General features: G+C 36.5%; 1 protein-coding gene across 4 annotated transcripts in view; it reads right to left on the bottom strand.

The window, feature by feature from the left end:
• Positions 1 to 697: 697 nt before the first annotated feature.
• Cyp39a1 (cytochrome P450 family 39 subfamily A member 1) overlaps positions 698 to 26,679 on the bottom strand; it is an 85,737-nt gene continuing 59,755 nt past the window's right edge. Inside the window, exons 10-11 of one of the 4 annotated variants that reach the window (XM_074082004.1) lie at positions 11,627 to 11,714; positions 698 to 6,002 (exon numbers count right to left, since the gene is read on the bottom strand). In XM_074082004.1, coding sequence (XP_073938105.1) covers positions 5,931 to 6,002; positions 11,627 to 11,714 — 160 coding nt within the window. In that variant the 3' untranslated portion in view covers positions 698 to 5,930. Of the gene's footprint in view, positions 6,003 to 11,626; positions 11,715 to 23,182; positions 24,528 to 26,679 lie in introns of those variants that run through there. The other 3 variants (XM_074082003.1, XM_074082006.1, XM_074082005.1) reach the window with 3 other exon arrangements.

Genomic DNA, 26,679 nt, shown 5'->3' with positions numbered 1-26,679 from the left:
GGAAAGCTGTTCATTCTAGGATACCATTTGCTTCTGTGAAGAAGCTTTCCTGGTTAGCTTTACCTTCCAGTCTGTGATGGCTGCACAGTTCCAGGAGGAGTCTTTTAGAGTTGTGAGATGTGGTCCTGGAGCTTTGCTGCGGTGTAGATTGTGAAAAGAACTTGGTATAGACCTTTACAAAGGCACTCTTACTTCAATGTTGTTTTTAGGAGGCCCAATCTCTAGATCATGGAGCGTTTAATTAATCTTGGTCAGGAATTATGGAAAGTTTCTCTTATCTGGTAACTAAAGCCTTGTAGTACTTAGTCATATCAGAGTTTAGGAGAGCAGGAGATGCATGAGGTTCTATTAGGACAGATGCATTCCAGGGACTAGAATTAACTTGTCTTCTAGTGAGAGTGAATTTGATTGGCATCCATCTGTAATCTCTTTAACCAAAATAATCAATAGTCAGTTTAGTTACCTTTGCATAATGCTATTGTATTTATAATACTTTATTTAATTGTTTTACAACTTATCCAGTGGAATGAGTACCTATATTGTTGGATATTTGTTCAGAAATACCCCATGAGGGAAATCCATTTCTAAATAACCTTTTAATTACTATTAGAGCATCAGTCTTCTAGCATCAGAAAGCTTCTATATATTAAGAAATCATGCATTGAAAATGGCAATTGAATGAAACCCCTTTTTAAATGTTCAAATAGCCCATCAAGGTTGTTTATTAAATTACTTATCAGTGATAATTTGAGTGAGGTTAATCTTACAGAGTTACTTCAAGTTTCATATCATAACAATTTCATCTTTATTCAATCCTTCTTTATTTCATTCTGAAACAACCTCTAAACTGAAAAGATAATTCTTTCCTTAAACAAAAACAAGATATAACTGTATGCTTCCTCCTCAAAACATATCTTACAAGAGTAATAGAGATGGTGAATGTAATCAAAGTATGTATGTGTGATGGAAAAATCACAATGAAAACCCTCTGCACAATGAATACCTATCAATTAAAAACACACCCTAGATTCCCTGTTTCTCTATTATCTCTAGTTTTAATTACCATATACTAATTAGAATTTTAATCCTTAGCCACCTTAGTTTCTAGTAAAAACCTAAGTATCAAGTATTTTGAATTGTAAATATTCTGAATTGTCTATAGTGGCATTTTTCATAATTTTTATAAACATATTTCTTTATGACACAATTTTTTCATTAACAGGCCCAAATATATTTAGCTACTCTACACAATACAAAACAAGATGCCAAAATATATAAACTTTAAACATATGCTTAGTAATTACCATTTTAATATTTTAGCTAACTTAGAAATGACTCAGACCTCTAATGAGTATCTATTATGTAATTTCATGTTAGGGTCTCAAGTTACCACAAAGAATTTTGAAGTGTGAAGTTAATTTATAAATGTTTGTGATACATATAATCATGTAATTTACTCAGTTTGACAATTATGCTTGAATTGCTTATGGAAAATAAAGCAGATATAAGTTTTAGACAACATTTTATTTTTCTTTTAAAGCATCACAACCAAGATTAAACTCCATTAGCCTAGTTCTGACCACGGCTTCTGAGAGGCCCTCCTCTAGGTTCCCACCCCAGTTGCCCAGGATCCCAGTCACTCACATGTTACCTGCTACTATACATGGTACCCAGGCTCTAAAGGGCCTGTCTTGGTACTGGACTCACATACTAGGTGCAAAGCCCAAGACAGAGAAAAGGCAGCTGTGAAAATGATGCCTAGAGGATCTGACCCTTCCTGTCATGGCCAGGAGGCAGAGCTGGGCCAGAGCAAACAGAGGGGACCTTTTCTGGCCTTGCTGTACCATTGGCTTGCAGTCCAGATACCACAGAAATATACGTGTCCCTATGTTTCACCTTGACTACCTATCCAGACCACAGAGAATCCAAGCGAAAGATACAGTCTCATGCAAGATGCATCGTGTGGGGGAGTCTAGCAGCTGGCTCCCAGTCTCAATTCATTGACCAATCAAGCAAGTATCAAAAATATCACAGAGGCAAAGCCACTAAAAAGCCAAAAGTCAAACATGATTCCCTTTTTCTTTTTTTCTCTCTCACAACTCATATGCACCAAGCAACTCACTCTCATTGTGCATTTCTACCCCTAGGCTATACCCACAACCACATGGCCTTGTATATCAAGTTGATTAGCAAGCTTGTTTAACTAGTAAATCTAGGCTTTAAAAAGTTTGTGTTATAATTAATGACTCAACTCAAGCATTTTAATTTTTATGTATTTATTTTTCTTTAAGTAAATTGAATAGAACTCTTTTATGTATTTTGGTGGAAATACCACATACACATCCCACAAACACATGTAGATAATCCACACATACAGACAGGTGATTTTCATTAAGATTCTTCCTTTGACAGGTTTTAAATAGTTTTTCTTCTACCTATGTGCACATGAAAATAAAGTAAAGAGGATAGAGCATGAAATCCCTGAAATTTTCTGAAAGGCAGAGTTTGTACTTCCACAGTAATTGCTATTTACAGCCAGTTTCTGCCTGACCCAGTCAGACACCTGAGGCTTCCTACTGGATCCATTCCAGCTACTTATGGGATCCAGTGTGTTCTTGGACCCACTCCAGTCTCTGTTGTAGTTTCCAATGGTCATGTGGTCTCTCATAGTGCAAAGAAATCCCAGATTGATTCAAAAGTCAAAAGGGTCCTCAATTTAAGTGGAGCATGGTCCTGCCAAGAGTAACTTATGCACAACTCTTGGGCTCCATGAGGAAGGCAGAGGAACTCCAAAAGTCATCACTGCCTCCCCTGCCTTCCTCCAGGAGTCTCATGAATCATCAGCAGTTTCTTTCTGACCCATTCATATGCTCACCAGAGCTATTAGAAGGGAAAATTACAACAAATCTCATTTTGAGGCTCTTAATTGGCTTTATTTGTGATTCTAGAACCTGGCAATAGTATGGACTCAAAAATGCACAGACTTGCACCCCATCTCATTGGCAGGTTATATTTGTAGCCAAAGAAAAGAAAGTGACATGTAGAAAACGGAAGTGAGGTACAGAGCCCAACTGGTTACAGCCTGCACCTGCCTTATTTGAATATGGTTTATACATTTGGCCATTGATTGGCTAAGGTTCAGCTACTTGTTTCAAGAGTAGGTTACAGTCAATCCACACACGTTAGATTATTGTTCAGTATGTGTGAAGGAAACTTTAAGACAACATATGCATGAAGGCAGCTTTAGGCTAAATTTTACAGGGCTTCCTGAGGCAGCTGCCACTTTGAAGATACAGTACTGGATCTGAATTAAAGTGGAGCATGAGTGAATCTGAGTGGTGCAGGGAAAGGAGTGTATCACATGCTTCTGGTACCCCATGTCACATCGCCTCAGCCCAACATCGTTTCACAGAACTCAGTGAACCCATGCAAGTTCAGACTCACTTTATGCTGACTTCTCTAGAGCTTCTCTACGAAAACCACACACACTTAATCCCTCCCCCCCCACACGTCATATGAAGTGCAGGTTAACATCCCTAGGAGAACCCATTAGTCAATGGGAACAGAAGCCAGTCAACAGTTGCTCCTACCTCTTATCCTGAAGGTAAGCAATTCTGGGAGGTCTGTAAATCCTTCTCAGGTGGTCCCAGTGAACTTGAACTCCCAGTGCTACAACACATACCTGAATAGCATAACTCTTTTGGCTTATTCTCTCCTTTATTTCCTACTTTTGCTGCCTGGGAGCACCTCCCAAATAAACTGCAGTAGACCCTTGGTATCCATGGATATATGGTTCCAAGATGACCATGGTTGAGGAAAAACCACAAATGCTCAGAATGCAGAGTTCAGTACTGTACTGTGGATGCTTGACGCATTTTCCCCATAATGGTGCCCAACTTCCACTAAAGAAATGCCACCTTTCAACAAATCTAAAATTTTTACTTTATCACTTCAATTAAGCACACTAATTTTTACCTTGCTTTCTGAGTGCTATTTGTTTCGGGGGAAGCAGACTGTCACAAAATTATGAGTCGGGAAATACTCAGCAGATCACACAACGATTTAAACACAACTGCCAATAATGCAGGACTGACTAAGAGCTTCTCTGCATCAACTCAGCTGCAGAATGCTCGTGTGGGAATTAAAAATCTTTTGGTTGTGAAATTTCTTTTGATTTTTTAATTTATTATTATTTTGACCCTACTTGGTCAAAACTGTGTAAAATAAATTCATGAAGAAGATGGGCTTGCTGTATCTATACACACATCTGTCTCAGACTCTGCTTTCAGGAAAATCCCATCAATGGATGAGTTTATATTATCATAATTAATAATTCTTAATAATTATAGATAATTAAGAAATATCTATAATATAAAACCCCAGGCTAGGAGAAAAGAAACATGGGAACTCCAAGAATGTTCCTTTTAATAATTCATTATTTCAAAGGTCAACAGATCTCCTGAGTCTGCATTCTTTTTTCAAGTGTATAGGCTCATCAGCCAACATGCATTCTTGCCAAGCAAGAATAAGCAGATAAACACTTTCTCCAAGGAGTATGTTTTAGCAGAAGTGGGCATTGCATGCAAATACAGTCATCACGGGCCTAGGCTGTTTGGGAGGACATGTCTCCCTCAGAATACAGCTGCCATATTTAGTATAAGCTGTCCAGGTTGTGGTCTGCAACTCTCAGAGCCCTTGCGGGCTTTGTAATTGCTTCTTCAGCCCCTCCAGGCTTGAGGCTCCTGAGCTGGCTAAGCAAAGCTATGAGCTGCTAGCTAAGCTTCAAAGTCACTACATTTGTCTGGAAGAGTTAATACCTCTCCTTAAAGCACTTAGCTTTCTCCTGGGAAGTCATGAGCTTGTTGGTAGGGAATAGATGACTAAGCAATCATTATCAACCCCATGAGATTATTCTAGCAAATAAGAGCCAGGAGCTATGTACTCCAGAGCATACTGTGGAGTAAAGAGGCGAGCAGCATTTATTGAAAATTAGAGGACAAGTCATGACATCACTGTTCGCTCTATGATTAGTGTCATACTTTCCCTTCAATATGCTAGGTTTTCTTTACTGTGTTTCTTGGACACTATTTCTTACTTGTAAGTCTTCCATAATAATTCAAATGCAGTTATTTTCCTGGGGAACACATGATACATGTGTTCCTACACATTAGCAGAAATATTATCTCTCTTGAACTATAATTATAAACACCTTGAGTCAAAAGAATACTTCCATCTTAATTAAAATACAAATCAATACATCAATCAACATACATTCATTAAATATTCCCTGCGGAGAAGAGGGTATCCTAGGTCTAACAGAGTGTAAAAGTGAGTGCAAGGCATGATTCCTGTCCTTATGGGTCTTAGAAAAATATTATTTCATTCACACTTTTAGTATTAGACATGGTTATAATAAAGAATTATATTAATAGAGCAATGAATTCCAATTTCAAGTTAAGAATCATATTAAAAAATAGAACATTTCTAGAAATCATTTAATTTTTTGGTGTCTAAGACTTTAGTCTTTATGTTGCCTTCACAGCAAATGAAATATACTAAGATTTCCATCCAAATGACAATATTTTTACCTGAAGTTTTAACACAGTTATGTGTGAAACTAAGTTCTAATTTCCTAAAAACATTTTTGGATGGTACTGGGGTTTGAATTCAGGGCTCATGCTTAGGAAAGCACTCTGTCACTTGAGCCATGCCCCCAGACCTTAAACATGTTTTTTTAAAGTCATTTAAGCATTTTCCATAAACCATATATTGGTTTCTGTACCACTGGAGAGTGATGTCAAATTCTTGGTTCCTGAAGATACCAAACACATATACCACTTGGACATTTTCAGGTTGCAGTGCTGCCAGGTTAGTGGATGGGGTAACATCACTCCTCCAGATGTCCCTGGTCCCCTGGAACCCCGGTGATGTCATATTCTTTGTTTATATTCAATTTTGCATTGTCCTTCTGGCTTGGGGACACCCACCAAATGAAGATCACTCTAAAAGCAGAAATGCAGAAGAAATACGGAAATTAAGAGATATAAGCCAAAAGTTTTTGACTTAAGACTTATTCAGTTGTATTTTTTTCTAAGTACTCCAGAGTAAAGGTTTTGAAGGCTGGTAAGTGTTTGCATTGAGGAGTTTCACAGCATTAAACATCACCTTTAGCCTTCTATTCAAGGAGCAGAAAAGGAGAAAAATACATTATTCTTTTTTTTTCTTTTTCTTTTATTATTCATATGTGCATACAAGGCTTGGTTCATTTCTCCCCCCTGCCCCCAGCCCCTCCCTTACCACCCACTCCACCCCCTCCTTCTCCCTCCCCCCTCAATACCCAGCAGAAACTATTTTGCCCTATCTCTAATTTTGTTGTAGAGAGAGTATAAGCAATAACAGGAAGGGACAAGGGTTTTTGCTGGTTGAGATAAGGATAGCTATACAGGGCATTGACTCACATTGATTTCCTGTGCGTGGGTGTTACCTTCTAGGTTAATTCTTTTTGATCTAACCTTTTCTCTAGTACCTGTTCCCCTTTTCCTATTGGCCTCAGTTGCTTTAAGGTATCTGCTTTAGTTTCTCTGCATTAAGGGCAACAAATGCTAGCTAGTTTTTTAGGTGTCTTACCTATCCTCACCCCTCCCTTGTGTGCTCTCGCTTTTATCATGTGCTCATAGTCCAATCCCCTTGTTGTGTTTGCCCTTGATCTAATGTCCACATATGAGGGAGAACATACGATTTTTGGTCTTTTGGGCCAGGCTAACCTCACTCAGAATGATGTTCTCCAATTCCATCCATTTACCAGCAAATGATAACATTTCGTTCTTCTTCATGGCTGCATAAAATTCCATTGTGTATAGATACCACATTTTCTTAATCCATTCGTCAGTGCTGGGGCATCTTGGCTGTTTCCATAACTTGGCTATTGTGAATAGTGCCGCAATAAACATGGGTGTGCAGGTGCCTTTGGAGTAACCTGAGTCACAGTCTTCTGGGTATATACCCAAGAGTGGTATTGCTGGATCAAATGGTAGATTGATGTCTAGCTTTTTAAGTAGCCTCCAAATTTTTTTCCAGAGTGGTTGTACTAGTCTACATTCCCACCAACAGTGTAAGAGGGTTCCTTTTTCCCCGCATCCTCGCCAACACCTGTTGTTGGTGGTGTTGCTGATGATGGCTATTCTAACAGGGGTGAGGTGGAATCTTAGCGTGGTTTTAATTTGCATTTCCTTTATTGCTAGAGATGGTGAGCATTTTTTCATGTGTTTTTTGGCTATTTGAATTTCTTCTTTTGAGAAAGTTCTGTTTAGTTCACTTGCCCATTTCTTTATTGGTTCATTAGTTTTGGGAGAATTTAGTTTTTTAAGTTCCCTATATATTCTGGTTATCAGTACTTTGTCTGATGTATAGTTGGCAAATATTTTCTCCCACTCTGTGGATGTTCTCTTCAGTTTAGAGAACATTTCTTTTGATGAACAGAAGCTTTTTAGCTTTATGAGGTCCCATTTATCTATGCTATCTCTTAGTTGCTGTGCTGCTGGGGTTTCATTGAGAAAGTTCTTACCTATACCTACTAACTCCAGAGTATTTCCTACTCTTTCCTGTATCAACTTAAGAGTTTGGGGTCTGATATTAAGATCCTTGATCCATTTTGAGTTAATCTTGGTATAGGGTGATATACATGGATCTAGTTTCAGTTTTTTTGCAGACTGCTAACCAGTTTTCCCAGCAGTTTTTGTTGAAGAAGTTGCTATTTCTCCATCATATATTTTTAGCTCCTTTGTCAAAGACAAGTTGGTTATAGTTGTGTGGCTTCATATCTGGGTCCTCTATTCTGTTCCACTGGTCTTCATGTCTGTTTTTGTGCCAGTACCATGCTGTTTTTATTGTTATTGCTTTGTAATATAGTTTGAAGTCAGGTCTTGTGATACCTCCTGCATTGTTCTTTTGACTGAGTATTGCCTTGGCTATTCGTGGCCTCTTGTGTTTCCATATAAATTTAACAGTAGATTTTTCAATCTCTTTAATGAATGTCATTGGAATTTTGATAGGAATTGCATTAAACATGTAGATTACTTTTGGGAGTATCGACATTTTTACTATGTTGATTCTACCAATCCATGAGCATGGGAGATCTCTCCACTTTCTATAGTCTTCCTCAATCTCTTTCTTCAGAAGTGTATAGTTTTCCTTGTAGAGGTCTTTCACATCTTTTGTTAGGTTTACACCTAGGTATTTGATTTTTTTTGAGGCTATTGTAAATGGAATTGTTTTCATACATTCTTTCTCAGTTTGTTCATTGTTAGTGTATAGAAATGCTAATGATTTTTCTATGTTGATTTTATATCCTGCTACCTTGCTATAGCTATTGATGATGTCTAGAAGCTTCTGAGTAGAGTTTTTTGGGTCTTAAAGGTATAGGATCATGTCATCTGCAAACAGGGATATTTTGACAGTTTCTTTACCTATTTGAAAATACATTATTCTAATGACAATCTCTTCACAGTTTCTTACATCCCATGCTTATGGGTCTGCCTACCCTTCACTTTACCTGGCTAAAGAGACTACTATAAATAGAGCTCTTTCTACATTTCTGGATTTTTGTTCTGTGACACCTCATTTATTATTGATTGCTGGCTCAGAATGCTATGGCACATATGATAGGTGTTTAAATGACTACCTGGAGTTGGTAATGTGAGCCATAATTCTAAGGTACCTGTGATCATGATTTTCCAAAAGGACATTTTGTGGATTCCAAATGTTGTGATTTTTCTCCCTCATTAAAAAAGTCTAAATATTGAGGGGATATGGGGAAGCTCAGCATATTGCAGGAAAAGATTTTCGAGGCTTAGCAGTTTGAAAAACAAAAGCAACCTCTTCTGTCAACCTTGAGAACTGGAGTTGGTGAAGAATGAGAAAAGGAGGCAGATCCAATCTAGATACTCAGTCTGTTTTCAAGTGTGAACACAATGGCACAGAATGGGCTCCTTAGCTAGGAGATTCTTGGGGAGAGTTGATAGAATGAGTTGCAGGGTTCCCATGAACTCCCTGAAATTGTACCCACAATTTAAAGTGAAGAAATATGCACTTTTCTGAAAGGGAGATTCATAAGTTTTGTGAGATTTCTAAGAACACATGACCCAAAAAACTGAAAATGGGACAAAAAACAAACAAGTGTGCTTAACATTGTTTTATGAATACTCAAAATGGAATAACTCCCATAGCATCAGAACAGTGGTGCCAATGTGGATTCTTAAAAGGTCTGTAGTATTTCCATATGATTTGGTTCATAATGGGAGGGAATTTAAATTAAATTAATTTCTTAAGACCTGTTGAGGTAAAAGAAAACACTGGGGGTAGGTGGTAGCTTAGTGAGTGATAGAGCCCTTGCCTAGCATGCAGAAGGCCTTTGGTTCAATCCTCAATACCTCAAATAAATAAATAAAACACTGCACTGTTTTAAAATGAAAACTGAGGGACCTAGTGTTTACTTGATATGGCAAGTAAATTCCTATGGGGGTGTGGGTTTCCAAACCCATGATTTCCCTACACTTGACTATAGAGTTTTTAGGATATGCCCTACACTCTCTAAAAGAAATGATAATTTCATGGTCTTTTCCTACATTTTTTTGAGCAACTCACTTTATGATTTATTAAAATAATTCCTATAATCACATAATTTCAACAGATCTTTCTCTTCCTAGAATAACAATTATATAATGGAGTGCTCTTCGAGATCATGGGATTTTACTTGGACCTGTATATTTTAAAAACTGAGAAAACATGTGTTTAAACAATGTGCTTAGTGATGTTAAAACATAAATAACATGGACACACACAGGTTTGGGGGCACATGTCTACAATCTAGCACTCTGGAGGCTGAGGCAGATGGATCATGAGTTCAAGGCTAACCTGTGCTATATCATGAATGTGAGTACAACCTGGGCTACATAGCGAGACCTTGACAAAAAAAAAAACAGAACAAATCAAGCAAACAAACAAAAAAGGATGTAGATAAGATGCAGCAGTATAAGAAATTAAATATAGCTAAAAAATTATTTTTTTTGGTGGGACTAAGGTTTGAACTCAGGACTTCATGCTTGCAAAGTGGGCACTCTGCCATTTGAACCACACGTCCAGTCCATTTTGCTCTAGCTATTTTGGAGAAGAGGTCTTGAAAACTATTTGCCTGGGCAGACCTCAAACCATGATCCTTTGAATCTCAGCTTCTCAAGTACCTAAGATTATAAGCATGGGTCATTGGTACCTGGCTTAAAAGAATTTTAGGCAGAAAGTGCTAGTAGAACTCATGCCTAAGGAGCTTTTCAAAATTACCAACATCAGTGGCATTAACAAATGTCATCTTTTTCACATGAATAGGCAAGCACTTCTGTGTCTTCTTATTGGTGAAAAGAAATACAAGAATGTTGTCAGTCCTGGACCAAATTGTGACATCTAACTTGGTGGAGAAGGAAATAGTACTTGGGGTCTGCAAAGCCTGGTTCTGATTTCATTTGGCCAACATGATAGGCAGTTGAGAATATTTGTGAAGAGTGTTTTGCATTCCCTTTCACTGTAAGATTCTGAGAACTCTTCATTATTGATAGTTATTTGTACTCAAAATAGAAGTAGGAAATAAATCAATGACAAGTGTTGAAGTATGCATGTCTGTAATATTTTCTGTGTCACCTATACACTTACATAATTGTCACTGAAATATCACCTAAGAATTTTATATGTTTTTCATATATAAGCTTTATTATAGTCAGAGTAAATCAAAGCACCAAGTGTTGTATGAATAGCCTTGATATTGTGATACTTAATTTGTGAACTTCAGCTCATTTCAATAGCACCTTTTATCCTGAGTTTTCAAAATGACCTCCACACATTTGTAATTAAGTTGAACTTCTCCTTATTTCTTATGACAGTAGTTTTTCACGTGTGGTATTAGACCAGGAGCAGCAACAGCCTCTGGAATGTTAGAAATGCAAACTCCGGAACCTCTCTGCAGAACTACTGGATAGGAGCTTAAGGGATGAGGCTCAGCAGTCAGTATGGCAAGCCCTCAAAGATTCTGATGCTCACAACACTGGTACAGTACAGCAGACCTATGGAGGGTTTAAATGATCAGAATACTCAATGGTCAGAGGAAGGAATAAAGTCAGGGCCTTTTCATTTCTGCTCACTGTTTTTTCCTAGGGGTCTGGTTTCCTTCCATGCCATGGATTTCCAAAGGCTATGATTTGCATCCAAACAGTTCACTTTTGGACCCTTAGAAGACATTCCTTTCTAGGGGAACAAGGTTGAAGTTAAGGTCATGTTATCTAACCTAGGGATAAGAAAAACTGTTAAATCCTTTGAGGAATCCTAGTTCCAGTACTAATTGGAATTGGTAGAAACACTTCTATTAGGTCCTAGCCATGCAGTAATAGGTCACAGAGATTAGATCCTGAATTAAGGGGAACAAGTGTGTTCTTAGACTAGTTCCATCTAAGGCACATGTTCATATCAGGCCAGAATGAGAGAATCAGTCAACTCATTGCTAATATTTAAAACGAAAAGGTTCATTAGAGTTTATGTCAGATCTGAAAGTCATGATGATATTCAAAATTCTGAAAACACTTACCTGTTTTGGCAATGGGTCCAGAAGACTACAGTCATATTTATAAAGTATTAAAATGATACATATTTGAATCTCTAACAGAGCAAACCACCTAAAAGAAAAATATAAAAGTGTTACTTGGTTGTAAAAGATGAATAAATACATAACATCAGAAAACATTTAGAAAGTATACATGTGTCAAAATAAATGTGCTCTTTTTTACAATTAATCTTTTACTATTAAAAAGGTAAAATAAAGTTACTCTTTTCTTTCTTAATAATTCATATTGCACAGGGTAGTTGGGATGCTACATTGCTTTAAAATGTATATAAAATGCTTAGTCAGTGAAAACACTTAATAAAGTCTGAGAGCTCTCTCCTAACTTTTAGATCTGTGCTTTCAAATACTGTAACCATTAGCTCCACGTGGCTACTTAAACCCAAACATATTAAAATTTTTAAAAATGAAAAATTTCGGTGTCTCATTTACACTAGCCATATTTCCAGTCCTCAAGCCATATGTGACTACCGGATACCATATTAGACAGTGCATATGGAGAGAAAGAGCACTGCCATGATCACAGACAGCTCTGTTGGCAGTTTAGAAATTACTTGGAGTAGAAATTACTGACTGAATGGTCTACAAGGTCCACAGATTCCACAGAACCTCCAAATTTACTTTTTTTCATCACAAGAATCCCTGAGTTTTTTGGTCACATGGCACTAGCAACAAAATATTTGAGAATGCAATGCTGATACTGGAGGGAAGACAGCCTCTTTAGCAAATGATGCTATGACAACTGGACATTGGCACGAAGAAAACTGAAAGTAGACCTGTTTCTCACTCTACAAAAATTAATTTAAAGTGAATCAAACATATTAATGTAAGTTCCTACACAGCAAAGGAAACAATTATCAGAGTAGAGGGACAACCTACAGAATGGGAGAAAATATTTGCCAGCTATTCATCTGAGAAGGGATTAATATCAGGAACATACAAGGAGCTCAGAAAATTAAACACCAAAAGAATAAATGACTCCACTAATAGATAGGCAAATGAATGAAACAGTTTTCAAAAGAAGTAGAAATGGCTAACAAACACATGAAGAAATATTTAACATTCTTAACCACAAAGGAAATGCAAATTAAAAGAACATCACCCCAGTCGGAATGGCTATCATCAAGAAAGCAAACAACAACAAATTCTGGTGAGGATGCAAGAAGAAAGGAACCTTTACACATTACTGGTAAGAATGTAACTTAGTGTAGCCAATATGGGAATCTGTATGGAGGGTCTCAAAACACTAAAATTACAGCTTCCATATCATTATACTATACTATTCTTGGACACAGATCTGAAGGAAAGTAAGTCAGCATACAATAGAGGCTTGCACCCTGCACCCCCATGTATTTTGTGACGCAACTCACAACAGCCAAGTTTTGGAATCAGCCTGGATGCCTATCAACCAATGAATGGATAAAGAAAATGTGGTATATATACACAATATAATATTATTCAGGTATAATAAAAAGAATAAAATTATGTCATTTCCATGAAAATGGGTGGAACTAGAAAGATCATCACTTAAGTGAAATTAGCCAGCATCAGAAAGACAAATATTGTATGTTTTCTCTGATATGTGGAATATATCCATAAAATGAATCAATCAATCAAACAAAAAAACATGAGCTAAAATGGACTATTTGGGTGGACCAAGGAATGGGTGAAAGGGAGACAACAAAAGGTGATGGGGTTGTGTGACCAAATACTTTGTTTTCATGTGTGGAAATAACAAAACAAAGTGCATGATTTTATACAATAAAAGGTAAATGGTTCTATTTTCACTTTGCTCTAAGAATTTATTTGAAATTATGTACACATAATACCGTATAAGTTTATTGTCTTCTTTCGAAAATAAAAACAAATAAAAATCTTAAAAAACCGAGAAAAGTATAAGTTTAATTCTATCTTTCCTTGTGTCTCACTGGGCAGGCGATCCTCTTTTAGAAATCAAAGCCCTTAATGAATACAGTTAGTACAAAGGACCAGAAAGCTGGAGGATGTCATAGACTCAATTGTCTTGAGCATCCTCATATCCAGGTAGGCACCACATCTTTTATTGATCTCTCACATGGTTCTGCAGACCCGCTCTTTAATCTCTCCTTCTCAGCCCTCCACTAGTGAAGTTCCTTCCTTCCCTCAGTGAAATTCTGTATCATTTACTTTCCTGGATTACTGAGTCATGGGTCTCTTTGCTTCCATTTTCACTTACTTCCACTCATCCTTCACTTCATTACCAGAGAAAAGTTTCTAAAACATAAATCATCACTGCCTCTCATTTTACACACACACACACACACACACACACACACACAATCTTCCAATGTTTTCTACTTACATCGAAACATCATAGCAGAACACAGCTAGCTCTTGAAGATCTGGCTCCTACCTATCTCTGCAGTCTTGTTACCCCCAGAGCTGCTGTTTGACATCCATGCTCTTGCCATATTTACTGATACTCTCTGAATTATGATGCTCTCTGCTGCAAGCCCTCTTCTTGTTTGGGGTTTGTCTCCTCTAAAAGCACTCCTTGATCACTCTCTTTCATGGCTATCTCAGCCATAGCTTTTACTGTACTAAATTGTGAGTGTTCATTAGTCCTTCTCTTCTAGAGTAGGAATCAGAACTTAGCACAACATAGCACACTGTTGGTAACTGTACTGTTGGAACAGATGATAAAAGGTGATGAACTCCATAAAGGAAATTCAATTTCCTGTCTTTCCCACTCTTCTCTGTGTTTATATGGCACTTTACAACATTCCTCAATTAACATTGATATCATAAAATCCTACTATGCCTACTGTATTATAGTTGGTCATATGCATGCCTGCTTTCCCTTATAAACTAGTTTTTACCAAAAACCAACAAATAAAAACATGTCTTTGTCATCTCTGAATTTTCATTATTTGTTGATTGAATGAATGATCTGATATTCATATCAGATATTTGGATTTTTCCCTACTGTTACTTGGAAACATCTTGATTATATTTCATTTTAAATGAAATCTGGAATACAACAGGGATAACTAACTTGAATGCCTTATCAACTTTTCAAGAATATTTATGATGCAAATATTAAAGATGGTTTAAGACCACTATCAATATCTATAAAGGGAAATTTTGCTAATTTATGGGCAGATTCATGACTTTTCACAACTAAATTTTTGTCAAACTTGACAGTGTGGAAGAATAGAACCCAAGAGAAAGAAAAGAGATGAGGTGAGCTCTATTATTGCTCCTGTTTACTGTTACAGAAGTTTCAAGGCCACAAAGCAAGGAGGGAAAACACACAGAGACCTGGTAGATATTAGTAAATCAAGGATACAGAGATCAGGGTTGACACAGCCAAAGAGATTAAAATTGTAATTTATAGGGAAAAATACCAGAGAAGAGGGAAAGAGAAAGAGAGGCATATTAACAATTTCATTTTATCCAATGAGAAGCCATTGAGCAAACTGGACAAGTTATAAAAGAATAATTCCGAATGCTACATTGAGAATAAAATACAGTGTGATATGGATGGAAGCTAGAAAGTTGATGAGTAAGCCATTAAAAAATTTCCAGACAATAGAACTGGGGATGAATCTCAGAAATAGATGCCTTCCTAGCATGCACAAGGCTATGGGTTCAACCCCTAGCACCGCAAAAACTAAAAGAAAAATTTCTAGATAGTAGAAAGTGGTGTCTTGGACCAGGATGGTTGAAAAAGTTGTTAGAGCCTGGATATACTCTGTAGGACAGACTGAAAGTGAAAGACCTAAAGGGTGATTCTACAGTTCCTGACTTGAGGGAAGGATTTAGTTGTTATTTACCTGGGCAGTAGGAAAAACTGGAGGAGTGAGTCAAAAAACCTATAATCTAGAGCATGGTTTTCATTAGGAAGTCATTAAAATACAACTTTTTAGAAGCCATGACTTTTAGACATCCAATGGAGACAGTGAATGGAGGCTGAGTAACTGAGCCTTGGGTTAAGGTTTGCTAAGGGCAGGAAGGATAAGAGAGAAAAAGAGAGGAGTCATCATTATTCAGACATTATTTACAGACCGGGGACAGGATGAGATCAATTTGGGGAATGAGTTAAGCAGAAAATACCAGAAATCTGAGGACAGAGACTTGGGATACTCCAGAACTTGGAGGTCAGGAAAGTAAAGAAAATGAACAAAGGAGCCTGAGAAGCAGGAAGTAGACAGAGGGTAGAATAACAAAAAAAAAACATAATATCTCTGAAGTCTGATCATAAAAGTACTTCGTGAAGCAAAGGTGACAAAGAGAACCAACCTGTAAAATCAGTGAAGATCCCACTTTCATAAAATGATGACTTCATTCCAGTACTTAGTGCCCTTCTTACAGGTAAATCAGATGAGGTAATTCTTTCAGGTAATTAAGCTGACATTCTGTGTACAGTAGAATAAGCAGTGACTGTCTAGTATTAAATGCTCACTTGACAGTGCTTGAAAAAAATGCTGGCTAAATTTACACTGGTGATTATAGAACAGCTGTATAGGCTCCACGCTTTGTCCAAAAAATATTTTCTAAAATTGTTTTAAGCACTTCTCTCATATGAGCTTGCATTATTTACACAGGAATTCTCAATGAATACTTCTGTCATTAAAAGGGGTTACTAAGAAAGCGAGTATTGTAAACAAGATTGACATTCATATTTAAGAGCACAATTTTAAACATTTTAGAAATACTTTATATTTCTATTAAAAATAATTATACTGCATACAGTTACATAGAAGGTTGAGATCAGGAGGCTCATGTTTTCAGGAAAACCTGGACAAGAAAGTTTGTGAGACCCCCATCTCAACAGAAAAAAGCTGGGGGTAGTGGCATATGTCTGTCATCCCAGCTGTGTGGGGAAGCATAAAATAGGAAGATCATGGTTCAGGCCAGCCTGGGCAAAAAGCAAACCCTATCTCCAAAATAACCAGTGGTAGAGCATCTGCCTAGTAAGCACAAGGCCCTGGGTTCAGTCCCCAGTACCACAAAAAATATGAATAAGTAAATAAATAAATAAGATGAAACTATACTTCTCTTAAAGATAAACTATAACTCAGGCTTTTGATTAATTCACAGGGTATTCTGAATTAGACTGTAATACTTTCATTCTTCTATTTTAGTATTGTTTATTAGATTATTATTAGTTTTTGAAATAGTATTAATATTAACCTAACCTTTTGTCCCGTTATAAACATCTTGATATCATAGCTAAAGGAAAAGGTGAGTTAATACTGCAATAATAAAATACATACTGAAAACTTTCTTTTCTCCAAACTCAAATACCTGGATAGTCTAATAGAATCATCTTAATTATCCACTAAAGTTATATTTCTGATAATGCAAAAAATTTAATCTGTTTCTTTAAGCCTTTATTATGTTGTTGAATTTTCTTCAGTGTCTAAAATACCAGAATCTGTTCATCTGTGACAATAAAAGCTTTTATGGTCAGGCCTGGCACTGGTGGCTCATGCCTGTAATCCTAGCTATTTGGGAAGCAAAGATCAGAAGCATGCAGTTTGAGAGTAGCTCAGGCAAATAGTTCACAAGATCCTATCTCAAAAATATCCAACATGAGAAAGGGCTGGTGAAGTGGCTCAAGTGGCAGAGTGCCTGTCTAGCAAGCATGTTAGGACCTGAGTTCAAACCTCAGTACTGACAAAAAATAAAAGCTTTTATTGTCAAAGAGCTTCATAAATCTGTATTTTAATAGAAGTGCTTCAGAAGCAAGCTGAGCTATGCTTGTGTTAAGAATGTTTTCTTAATGCTTCTCATGTCAAAACAGTGAAAATAATGAGGCATATTATTTATAAGAGATATATTTTTACACTTACAAGAGCAACAGTGCACATCTACAGATAAAAGTTAAAATATAAACACACTGAAAATTCCTTAAATACTTAGCACTTGTGTATTTTCCGCATTTGTAAATACTTGTTATATGAATGCTGCACAGACACTGAGAATACAATCTTAAAAACAACATTGCTAGGAATGAACCGGGACAGATGAAAAAGTCTAAGGTAAAGATATAAAGTAAAGGTGGAAATAAATGCCATCAGAAATCTTGGCGTCTGGAGAGAGTACTATAACTTGGATATGTGAAGGTGAAACTTGAGATAGACCTTGAGGGAAGGACAGGCTTTAAATAAGAGGACATGTTGAGTGAGGCACTTTGCACGAGCAGGGAGGAATGGACACTCTTGTTAGGGGGATGGGGGAACATTGCCAGGGGTTTAGAAAGGTACAGCCAGTGTCAGCATATGGAGAGCCTGGGGTTATAGGATAAGGAGTTTGACAGGCAGGCAGTGGTGCCAGACTCTCAAGAAGAGAATGGCAATCAGAGATCATTACGTCAGGAAAATTAATCTGTATGTACTAAGAAAGATGAGTTGAAAGAAAAGACAGAGTCAGAGAGCTGAGTTAGAAGACAATTGCCACCTGATGCTGAAGTAAGAAAGACTAGATTCCAGAGAAGGGAACAGACATGGAAGGCCAGAAACAGGGAAGAATAAAGGATAACTCAATTCAGGAATCTAGGAGAGTAGTGATATATTAAAAAAAAAAAAATAAGGAAAGCTAGGATTGGGAAAATGGATGATTTGTTTTAGATGTTTTGATTTTGAGGCTGAATCTCTCTCATTTTTAAAGAGAAAAATATCTATTTTTCCTCCCAGAAGCCATTGCAGGAGATGCCAGAGTGGGCTGGAAAACTTACTGTTGCCAGGAGCAGAAGCTCTGGAGGTACTAGCTGCCACCAGCTGCAGCTTATGAAAACAGAACAATCTTGCCCTGGAATTCAGAGAAGGCAGCATGCAGACATGGTTTCACAGGCATCATGCATCGAGCATAACTACTCAACGAGGGAAAGTACTTTCCCCATAACCTCATTCTCCTAAGATATCCTTCAGGAAGACAAAATCAATTAGGTGGCCAGAGGCAAAATGACCTAGAACCTGAGGTTCTTGAACTTTAGTGTGCATCAGAACCCCCTGGAGGGCTTGTGAAACAGATTGTTGAACCTTGTCGCTGAAGTTTCTGATTCTGGAAGTGTGGGACAGGGCACAAGAAACCTCATTTCTTAACAAGTTTCCAGGTAATTTCACTATTGGTGGTCTGAAGACCCCATGTTGAAAATGTCACCATTTCTGGAGGAATTTGACAAAGAGAAAGGAAAGATAATCTTAGAAGATGTAATTTACTAGACCTTTTAACTTTAGCACACACTATCCAAATTACAAAGAACAGCTCAGTTGTGTGTGAAACACCATGGTTGAGACACCAAACTTTTGACTGGGAGTAAGGGTAAGGGCACAATCAGACAGAGTAAACAGGAAGACGCTTTAGGCTGAATAAAGGAAGTAAAATGGGAAGAGAAGAATGGTATAAGTTAGAAAAGAAGAACACGTGGAAAATAGAGAAGAGAAGGAAATATTTACAGGAAGAAAAGGAGATCAGAAGGCACATGAGAAAGCGAAGAGGAAAGGCTGGAGTCTTGATTTGGCACACTGTTTTCTGTGCCAATTACAAGATTACAACTGGCTCCCACTAAGCGCGCCTGCCTGGGGACAGCAAGGATTGCTCCAGTTGTGGTCCCACAGCTACTCCTCCTAAGGAAAACACCTAGAAATTTTGCTAGAAACTTGGGTACCTCTTTTTAAAACCTTATAATTCAGAAAAAGGGCCAGTTTGGGCATATGATATTATTAGTAAGGGTCTGACTTAATTTTTTTTGTCAAAGGAATATCCAGTTTTCCCAGCACTATTTGTTGAAAGGATTTCTTTTCCTCACTGCATGATCTTAACACAATTGTAAAAAAAAGTCATTTGAGTAGTTTATTTCTGGACTTTCTATTCCATTGGCCTCTTTGGTCAGTCTTTGTAGTGGTTCTCTTCCATTTCCAGATGGATGAGTGCTTTTATCGTCAAAAGGTGCTGGCTTTTCAAAAAACCTTTTCTGCATCTACAGTGATGATCGTGTTTATTTCCCATTCACAATGTGCTATATTACCTCGACTGGTTTTTATAGGTTGAATCATACTATCTATTGAAGAATAGAACCCGCTTTGTTGTGGTGTGTAATCTTTTTAGTATGCTGCTGATTTGGACTCTTAGCATTTTGATGAGGACTTTTGTATTAATTTCATAAGAGTTATTGTTTTATAGGGTTTTTTTGTCATGTCTTTGTCCAGCTTTGGTATCAAGTAATGCTGATCACATAGAATAAATTAGGAAATGCTCCCTTCTCTTCATTTCTGAGAGAGTTTGAGAGTGACTGGTATTAGTTAATATTCTAATATTTTCTAGAACTCACTGTGAAGCTATCACTCAAGTGCTGTTCTCTGCTATGAGATTTTAAATAACTGGTTCAATCTCTAGTTAAATAGGTCTATTTGGAATTTCTATTTCTTCATGATTTAGCCTTGATAGGTTTGTGTTTATAGGAATTTTTCTATTTCATTTAGGTTACCCAATATGTTGGTAACCATAATGTTTAATTCTAAAGAATTAAATAATTAAATACATAATAAAGATAAGCAACATAAATAATAATTAATAAAATTCTAGAAGTATGTAGAAGTGGTGAGAGTGGGTATATTTTTTTTCCTGAGAATGGGCATCTTTGCTTTCTTTCTGATCTTAGCGGAAAATCTTTTAGTTTTTCACCACTGAGTACCATGTTAACTGAGGGCTTGTCATATATGGTCTTTATTGTACTGAGGTACAAGACACATTACCTAGCTTGTTGAGACTTTATACTATGAAAGGATATTTTTTGAAAGGATGTTAAATTTTGTCAGAAACATCTTTTGCATCTATTGAGATGATCATATTATTTTTGTACTTCATTTTGTTAACATAGTATATCACATTTCTTGATTGGCACAGGTTGAACCATCCTTGCATCCCAGGGATAAACTACATTTGATCATGGTATATAATCCACTTAATGTGCTGATGAATTTGGTTTGTATTTTATTGATGATTTTTGTATTTATGTTCATAGGAATATTGTTATGTAGTGTTCTGTTTTATTGTAGACCTTGTCTGGCTTTGCTATCCGGATAATACAGTCCTTTAAAAGAAGGGAGTGTTCATTCATTTAAAATATTTTAAATGAGTTTGGGAAGGGTCAGCATTCTTTAATTTGTGGTAGGATGCACCTACCAGTGGGGTTATCTGGTCCTGAGTTTTTCTTTCTTGAGGAAAATTTTAACTACTGACTCAGTCTCATTATTGGTCCATTCAGATTTTCTATTCCCTCATGATCTATTTTTGTTAGGTTGTATGTTTCTAAAAAATTTATGCATTTCTCTTGGTTACACAACCTGTTTCCACATAGTTTTTCATAATTTTCTCTTACAATCCTATGTTAGTTACTTTTGCATCACTTTGACCAAATGCCTGATATAAACAACTTAAAAGAAGAAAGACATAATTTATCTCATGGTTTAAAAGATTTCAGTTTATAGTCTTTGGCTCTGTTAGTTTGGGACCAATGGTGAGGCAGAATGTTACATCATCAGGAACATGTGGTAGAGGAGTCTGTACACCTCATGATAGACAGGGAATAAGAAGCAAGGAAGGAACTGGGGATCAGGTATAACCTTCAGATGCATAGTCTCATTGTCCTATTTCTTTCAACCAGGCCCCATCCCCAAGAGGGGACCAAGTGCTCAAAACCTGAGCTTGTGGTGAACATTTCATTCACATTCAGACTATAACAGATCCTGTGCATTTTTGTGGTATTAGTTGCAATGTCTCTTCTTTCATTTCTGATTTTATTTGAGTCTTCTCTTTTTTAATTAGCCTGTTTAATGTCTTCTCAATGTTGTTTATATTTAAAAGAACCCAACTCATTATTTTGTGGATTTTTTCATTTATTTTGGCTCTGATCTTCGTTTTCATATTTCTGACACCTTTGACCTTGGTTTGTTCTTTTTGTTGTTCCTTGAGGTAAAGTCATGGTGTCTGTTTGATATCTCTCCTTCTTCTCAGTGTAGGAGCTTCAGCACTTTCAAATTCCCTCTTAGAACTACTTTTGCTGTTATCTCTTAGGTTCCAGTATATTGTATTTCTGTTTTTGTTTGTCTCAAGATTATTTTCAATTTTCTCTTTTGATTTCTTGTTTGATTCATTGGCTATTCAGGAGCATGTTGTACAATTTTCACAGTTATGAATTTCCTATTGTTGATTTATAGTTTCAAACTACTGTGATTGGAAAAGGCACATGATATGATTTCAGTGTTCTCAAATTTGTAGACTTTCTATGTGGCCTAACATGAGATCTGGCCTAGAGAATATTTCATGTGTGTTTGAGAAGAACGTGTATTTTATGGCTGTCAATACAAAATTCTGTATATATATATCTGTTAGGTCCATTTGGTCAAAAGTGTAGTTAAGTTCAAGGTTTTCATACTGATTTTCTGTCTGAATCATTAATCTATGGTTGACAGTAGGGTATTGAAGTCTCTATCATTATTGTATTGCTGTTTCTTACTTCAGATAGAATAATTCTTACTTTATATAAGAAGAACATCTTATACTTACATTATAATGCTGGGTACGTATACTTTTATAATTGTTATATTCTCTTAGTGAGTTGATTCCTTTATCATTATATAATGACTTTTTAAATCTCTTTTCAGTTTTTCAGTCAAAGTCTACTTTGATATAGTTATAATTAATAGCTATCCCTGCTTTCTTTTGTATTTGCATGGAAATCTTTTTATCTTTTGGCTTTCAGTCTATCTACATTCTTAAAACAAAAGGGAGTCTCTTTTAGGCAGTATAGTTGAATCTTATTTTTTAAATCTGTTTAGCCACTCTGTGTTTAAATCTAGTAACTTACTCCACATTTACGTTTGAAGTAATTGTTGATAGGTAAGGACTCACTATTGCCATTTAAAACTTTTTCATGAGTGTTTGTGGGTCTTGGTCCTTCCTTCCTCTTTTGATATCTTTCTCTGTAATTTGATTTGTGTTTGTGTGCATGCGTGTGTGTTTGAGATAGGGTCTCTTCACATGGTCCAGGGTGGCCTTAAATTCGCAATCCTCCTGCCTCAGCTTCCAAGTGCTGGGATCACAGGCATGCACGACCACACCTGGCTCGTGATTTGATATTTTTCTATGTTTTGATTCTTTTTATTTTGCTTTTTTATCTCTTGTGTACCTGTAGGTTTTTGCTTCATAGTTACCATGAGGCTTACAGAAAACATCTTATAGTTATAAAAGCCTATTTTAACTCTAAGAAGTTAATTGCCTAAGATCTCTGCAATTTACTCCTCTGCACACACATTGTATGTTTTTGATGTAACAATTTACTTTTCATACTGTGTATTGCTTAATAAAATTTTGTAACTACAGTTACTCTTAAGAGTTTCAGGTTTTATGAGGAGGGTGCAGGGAGAGAAGGAGGGTGGGGGAAAGAAGGAGGGGGAGGGGAGTAGGGGGGGAAGATGACTGAAACAATGTACACACATATGAATAAATGAATAAACAATAAAAAAAGAGTTTGGGTTTTAATCATTTTGTTAGAGTCAAAAGTGATTTACAAATTATAATAGAGTATTCTGAATTTGATTATGTATTTATTATATATTGGCTATATATTGGTATGTATTAACTACTGAATTTTATATGGTCATATGTTTTCATGTTATTAATTAGTGTTTCATTTCAGATTAACTCTTTTTTATATTTCTGGTCAGGCAGGTCTAGAAGTGATGAATTTCCTCAAATTTTGTTTGTCAGGTAAAGGCTTTATCTCACCTCCATTTCTGAGGAACAGTTATGCCAGGTAAATTATTATTTCAATACTTTGAACATATCATCCTATTCTTGCATACAGGTCTGAAAGGTTTCTGCTAGAAAAAAATTGCTGATAGCCTATGACATTCCTGTCTGTGTGATATGTCATTCACCTTTCATATTTTCAAATTTTTCTATCTTTGACTTTTGATACTATGGTTATAATGTATTCCGGTGAAGTCTTTGGATTAAATTGTTTGGGAACACTTGCATTTCATAGGTTCAGATGTGCACATTTCCCCCAAGATTTACGAAGTTTTCAGCTTTTATTACTTTAATTAAGTTCCCTCTTTCTCTCCTTTGGTGACTTCCATAAGTTCTTATTTTACTCGTGTATTGTTGCTGTAAATGAAATTATTGAGTTGCCTATTTGTGTCCTCAGTATCTTACTAATCTTCCTTAGAATAATTATTTCAAATTCCTTTTCAAGAATTTATGGATCTCAATTTCTTTGGGGTTGGAAAACTATTGTGTTTCTTTAGTGGTACCATGTTTCCTTGCTTTTTCATGTTTCTTATGGCCTTGTGGTGATGCCTGCACATTTGATGAACCAATCATCTCTTCCAGATTTACCAAGTGGCTTCATTGGGGGAGTTACTTTCACGTATGGTTGAGTGTCAGTGCACCGACTGGATGTGGGGGTGATAGCATAGCCTCTGACCTGCTCTGTCACCTGAGATTGTGGGGCTCCTGGCAACCTACGCTGCAGATGTCTATCACAGCAGTAGAGGCAGTAAGGACTGCTGTAGATCTCCTGTTCTCTTTTTTCTCTCAAGGGAGAGGAAAGAGTCCCAAGACTCTTATCTCAAGATAACTCCTAGAACCCTACCCTGACACATAACATATACTTAACAAATAGTTACTGAGAGAAAGAGTACTCATATTAATTCTAGTTGCTCAAGAGATATTTGTTAGAACAAGAGTACTACTAATCTAATATTAGCTATATTCAAGGTTTTAATTCATTTTCATAGCAGTGTGATTTTTGCTAGTAATTCAAGACAAGTGTATGGCTTTGTAGCTAAGCATTTCCCTAGGTTATATGAAAGATCATCTACACACACACACACACACACACACACACACACACAGAGAGAGAGAGAGAGAGAGAGAGAGTGAGAGAGAGAGAGAGAGAGAGAGTAAAATCAGTTTCTATTTCCAAGGGAAATGAACCATGCTTTGTTTCCACTTCTCCAATATTGAAGCCTTACTCATTACACCTTCTTCTTATCCAAGCATTTCTTTCTTTGCAAACTGGTTAATTTTTCCAAAGATAAGGCTTATATTTTATACTGGAATTTAATTCATATCAACTCACACAATGGTATAGCCAAGCAGGCATCCTCTTGCAGGGGTAAGAACAAAGGTAAATCCAATTTGCGGGCTTTGGTGTATATCCCAAAAAGAGGAACTAAAGTAATACATCCCTTTGAGTGAAAATCATCAACTCTCAAAGATGCCCACTCACAGAGGTTTTCCTTAACTGAAAATTCCTCATTTTATTCCTCCATTTAAATCTTATAGTTTAAAATGACATTGGTCCATTCTTCTTGCATCCTACTATTTCTGAAGAAGTCTGATAGTTCATGCTGCTTTCTCCTGGCTGTTTTTTTCTGTAAAGCCCCAGACTTCTCCAGCAATAGAATTGCTAGAAACACTTCCCTTCCTATGCTACAAGGCAGAGCCTAGTAAGGGGCTCCTTGTGGAAACCTCTTTTAGACCTTCCACTATTACCAAGAGGAACTACAGTTTTCCCATTCTGATTTCAGTTGGCTGCCAATGGCAGCACCAAATACTTATTTAGCTCAATCAACAGAGCCTTCTGTGTTTACTTGTGAGAGGGTGTCTCATTCCACCTCAGTGACCTAAACTCCAAGAAGAGACAGCTGCAAGGCCATACAAGTATGTGTTCATAGTGAACTTTGTCAGCTACAACCCTATTATAGGCAACTTACTCTAACTCACTGAGTTTTTGGTACATGAGAAAATAAGTTGACTCCTGCTACACCAATTAGGAATGGGTGTAATTTTCTGGTGTTTCTACTATAATTTATGGGATTAAGTTTCTAGTGGAATTATCTATCTTAGTATACATTGCCTAAATGAAGTCATTTGCTTTTCTGAACATTTTTTTAAAATTTTATCTCTCTTTGAAAAGAAAATGTTTCATGAGTTGGCTATTTAACATTGGTGACAGAAAACTTAAGGACAGAAATTAAACAGAAAACTAGACTTAACGAGGCTTTAAAAAATAGATCAGATATATTCAATATTTGCATTTATCCTATAGATTTTGGTTACATGATATATATTTTTGCCATGCCACAGACTCAGTTTCTAAAGGAAAACTTGATATCTTGCTCCCTATTCATCTATTTCTACCATGTCTTTCAGCCATTTGGATTGAAAGCCACAGTCTACCTCTAATCTTCAATGGATCCCAATTTCTACCACTCCATAATGCCAAGGTGCCCCTTATTGTATCCATTACTTTCAAACTCAAGAAAATATATTTCAGTCCCAAAAGCTATTATAGAAAGTAGTAACAGCTCCTCTTAGAAACAATAGTCAGTCATCAGGCAATGCTCTACGATTGGCCCTCACCATATACTTCGTTGCAAAAATATTTCATCCCTTTCATAAGCAATTTCAGTTTAAGGAGGGAGATAATTATAATAAACTTTTTAGTTGTTATTAGACATTTATGTAAAGGGACTGAAAAAAGTGACATTTACTGTTTATAGAAGAGCTACTCTAAAGACATTGATACTTATGTGGTGAAAACAATGAATTTATTTTGGGCTTAGGAACTGCTTCTTTAAGATAAATAAAGTAGAGGCATGATGGATTTTGTTGTCATTGTAGTTGCTGTTTGTTAAAGTATGCCCCTAAAGTATATGATACTCAGTTATAATGTTTAAGGCTTGGAGGTTTTGATGGATATATTGGCATGTTTACAGCTCTGAACATGGCACCTTCAACTAAAACTGCCTTAAAATCTGAACATTTATTATCTATTAGAACAGAAATTAATGAGCTGTTCAAAAATGAATGAATTCAGTGACACAATGATATCATATATACCCAGGCTGTGTTGTATGTTTCTGTTCTCACCATAGCCTTCATCATATGACTTGTTCTCCTTGAACTTTGTGCAAGTAACAACTGGAGCCACCTTGCTTTCTTGTTGACATCCAGTGGTGGAG

Source organism: Castor canadensis, chromosome 8 (assembly GCF_047511655.1).
Source record: "Castor canadensis chromosome 8, mCasCan1.hap1v2, whole genome shotgun sequence".
Lineage (NCBI taxonomy): Eukaryota > Metazoa > Chordata > Mammalia > Rodentia > Castoridae > Castor > Castor canadensis.
This window is presented reverse-complemented; position numbering and strand designations above follow the sequence as displayed.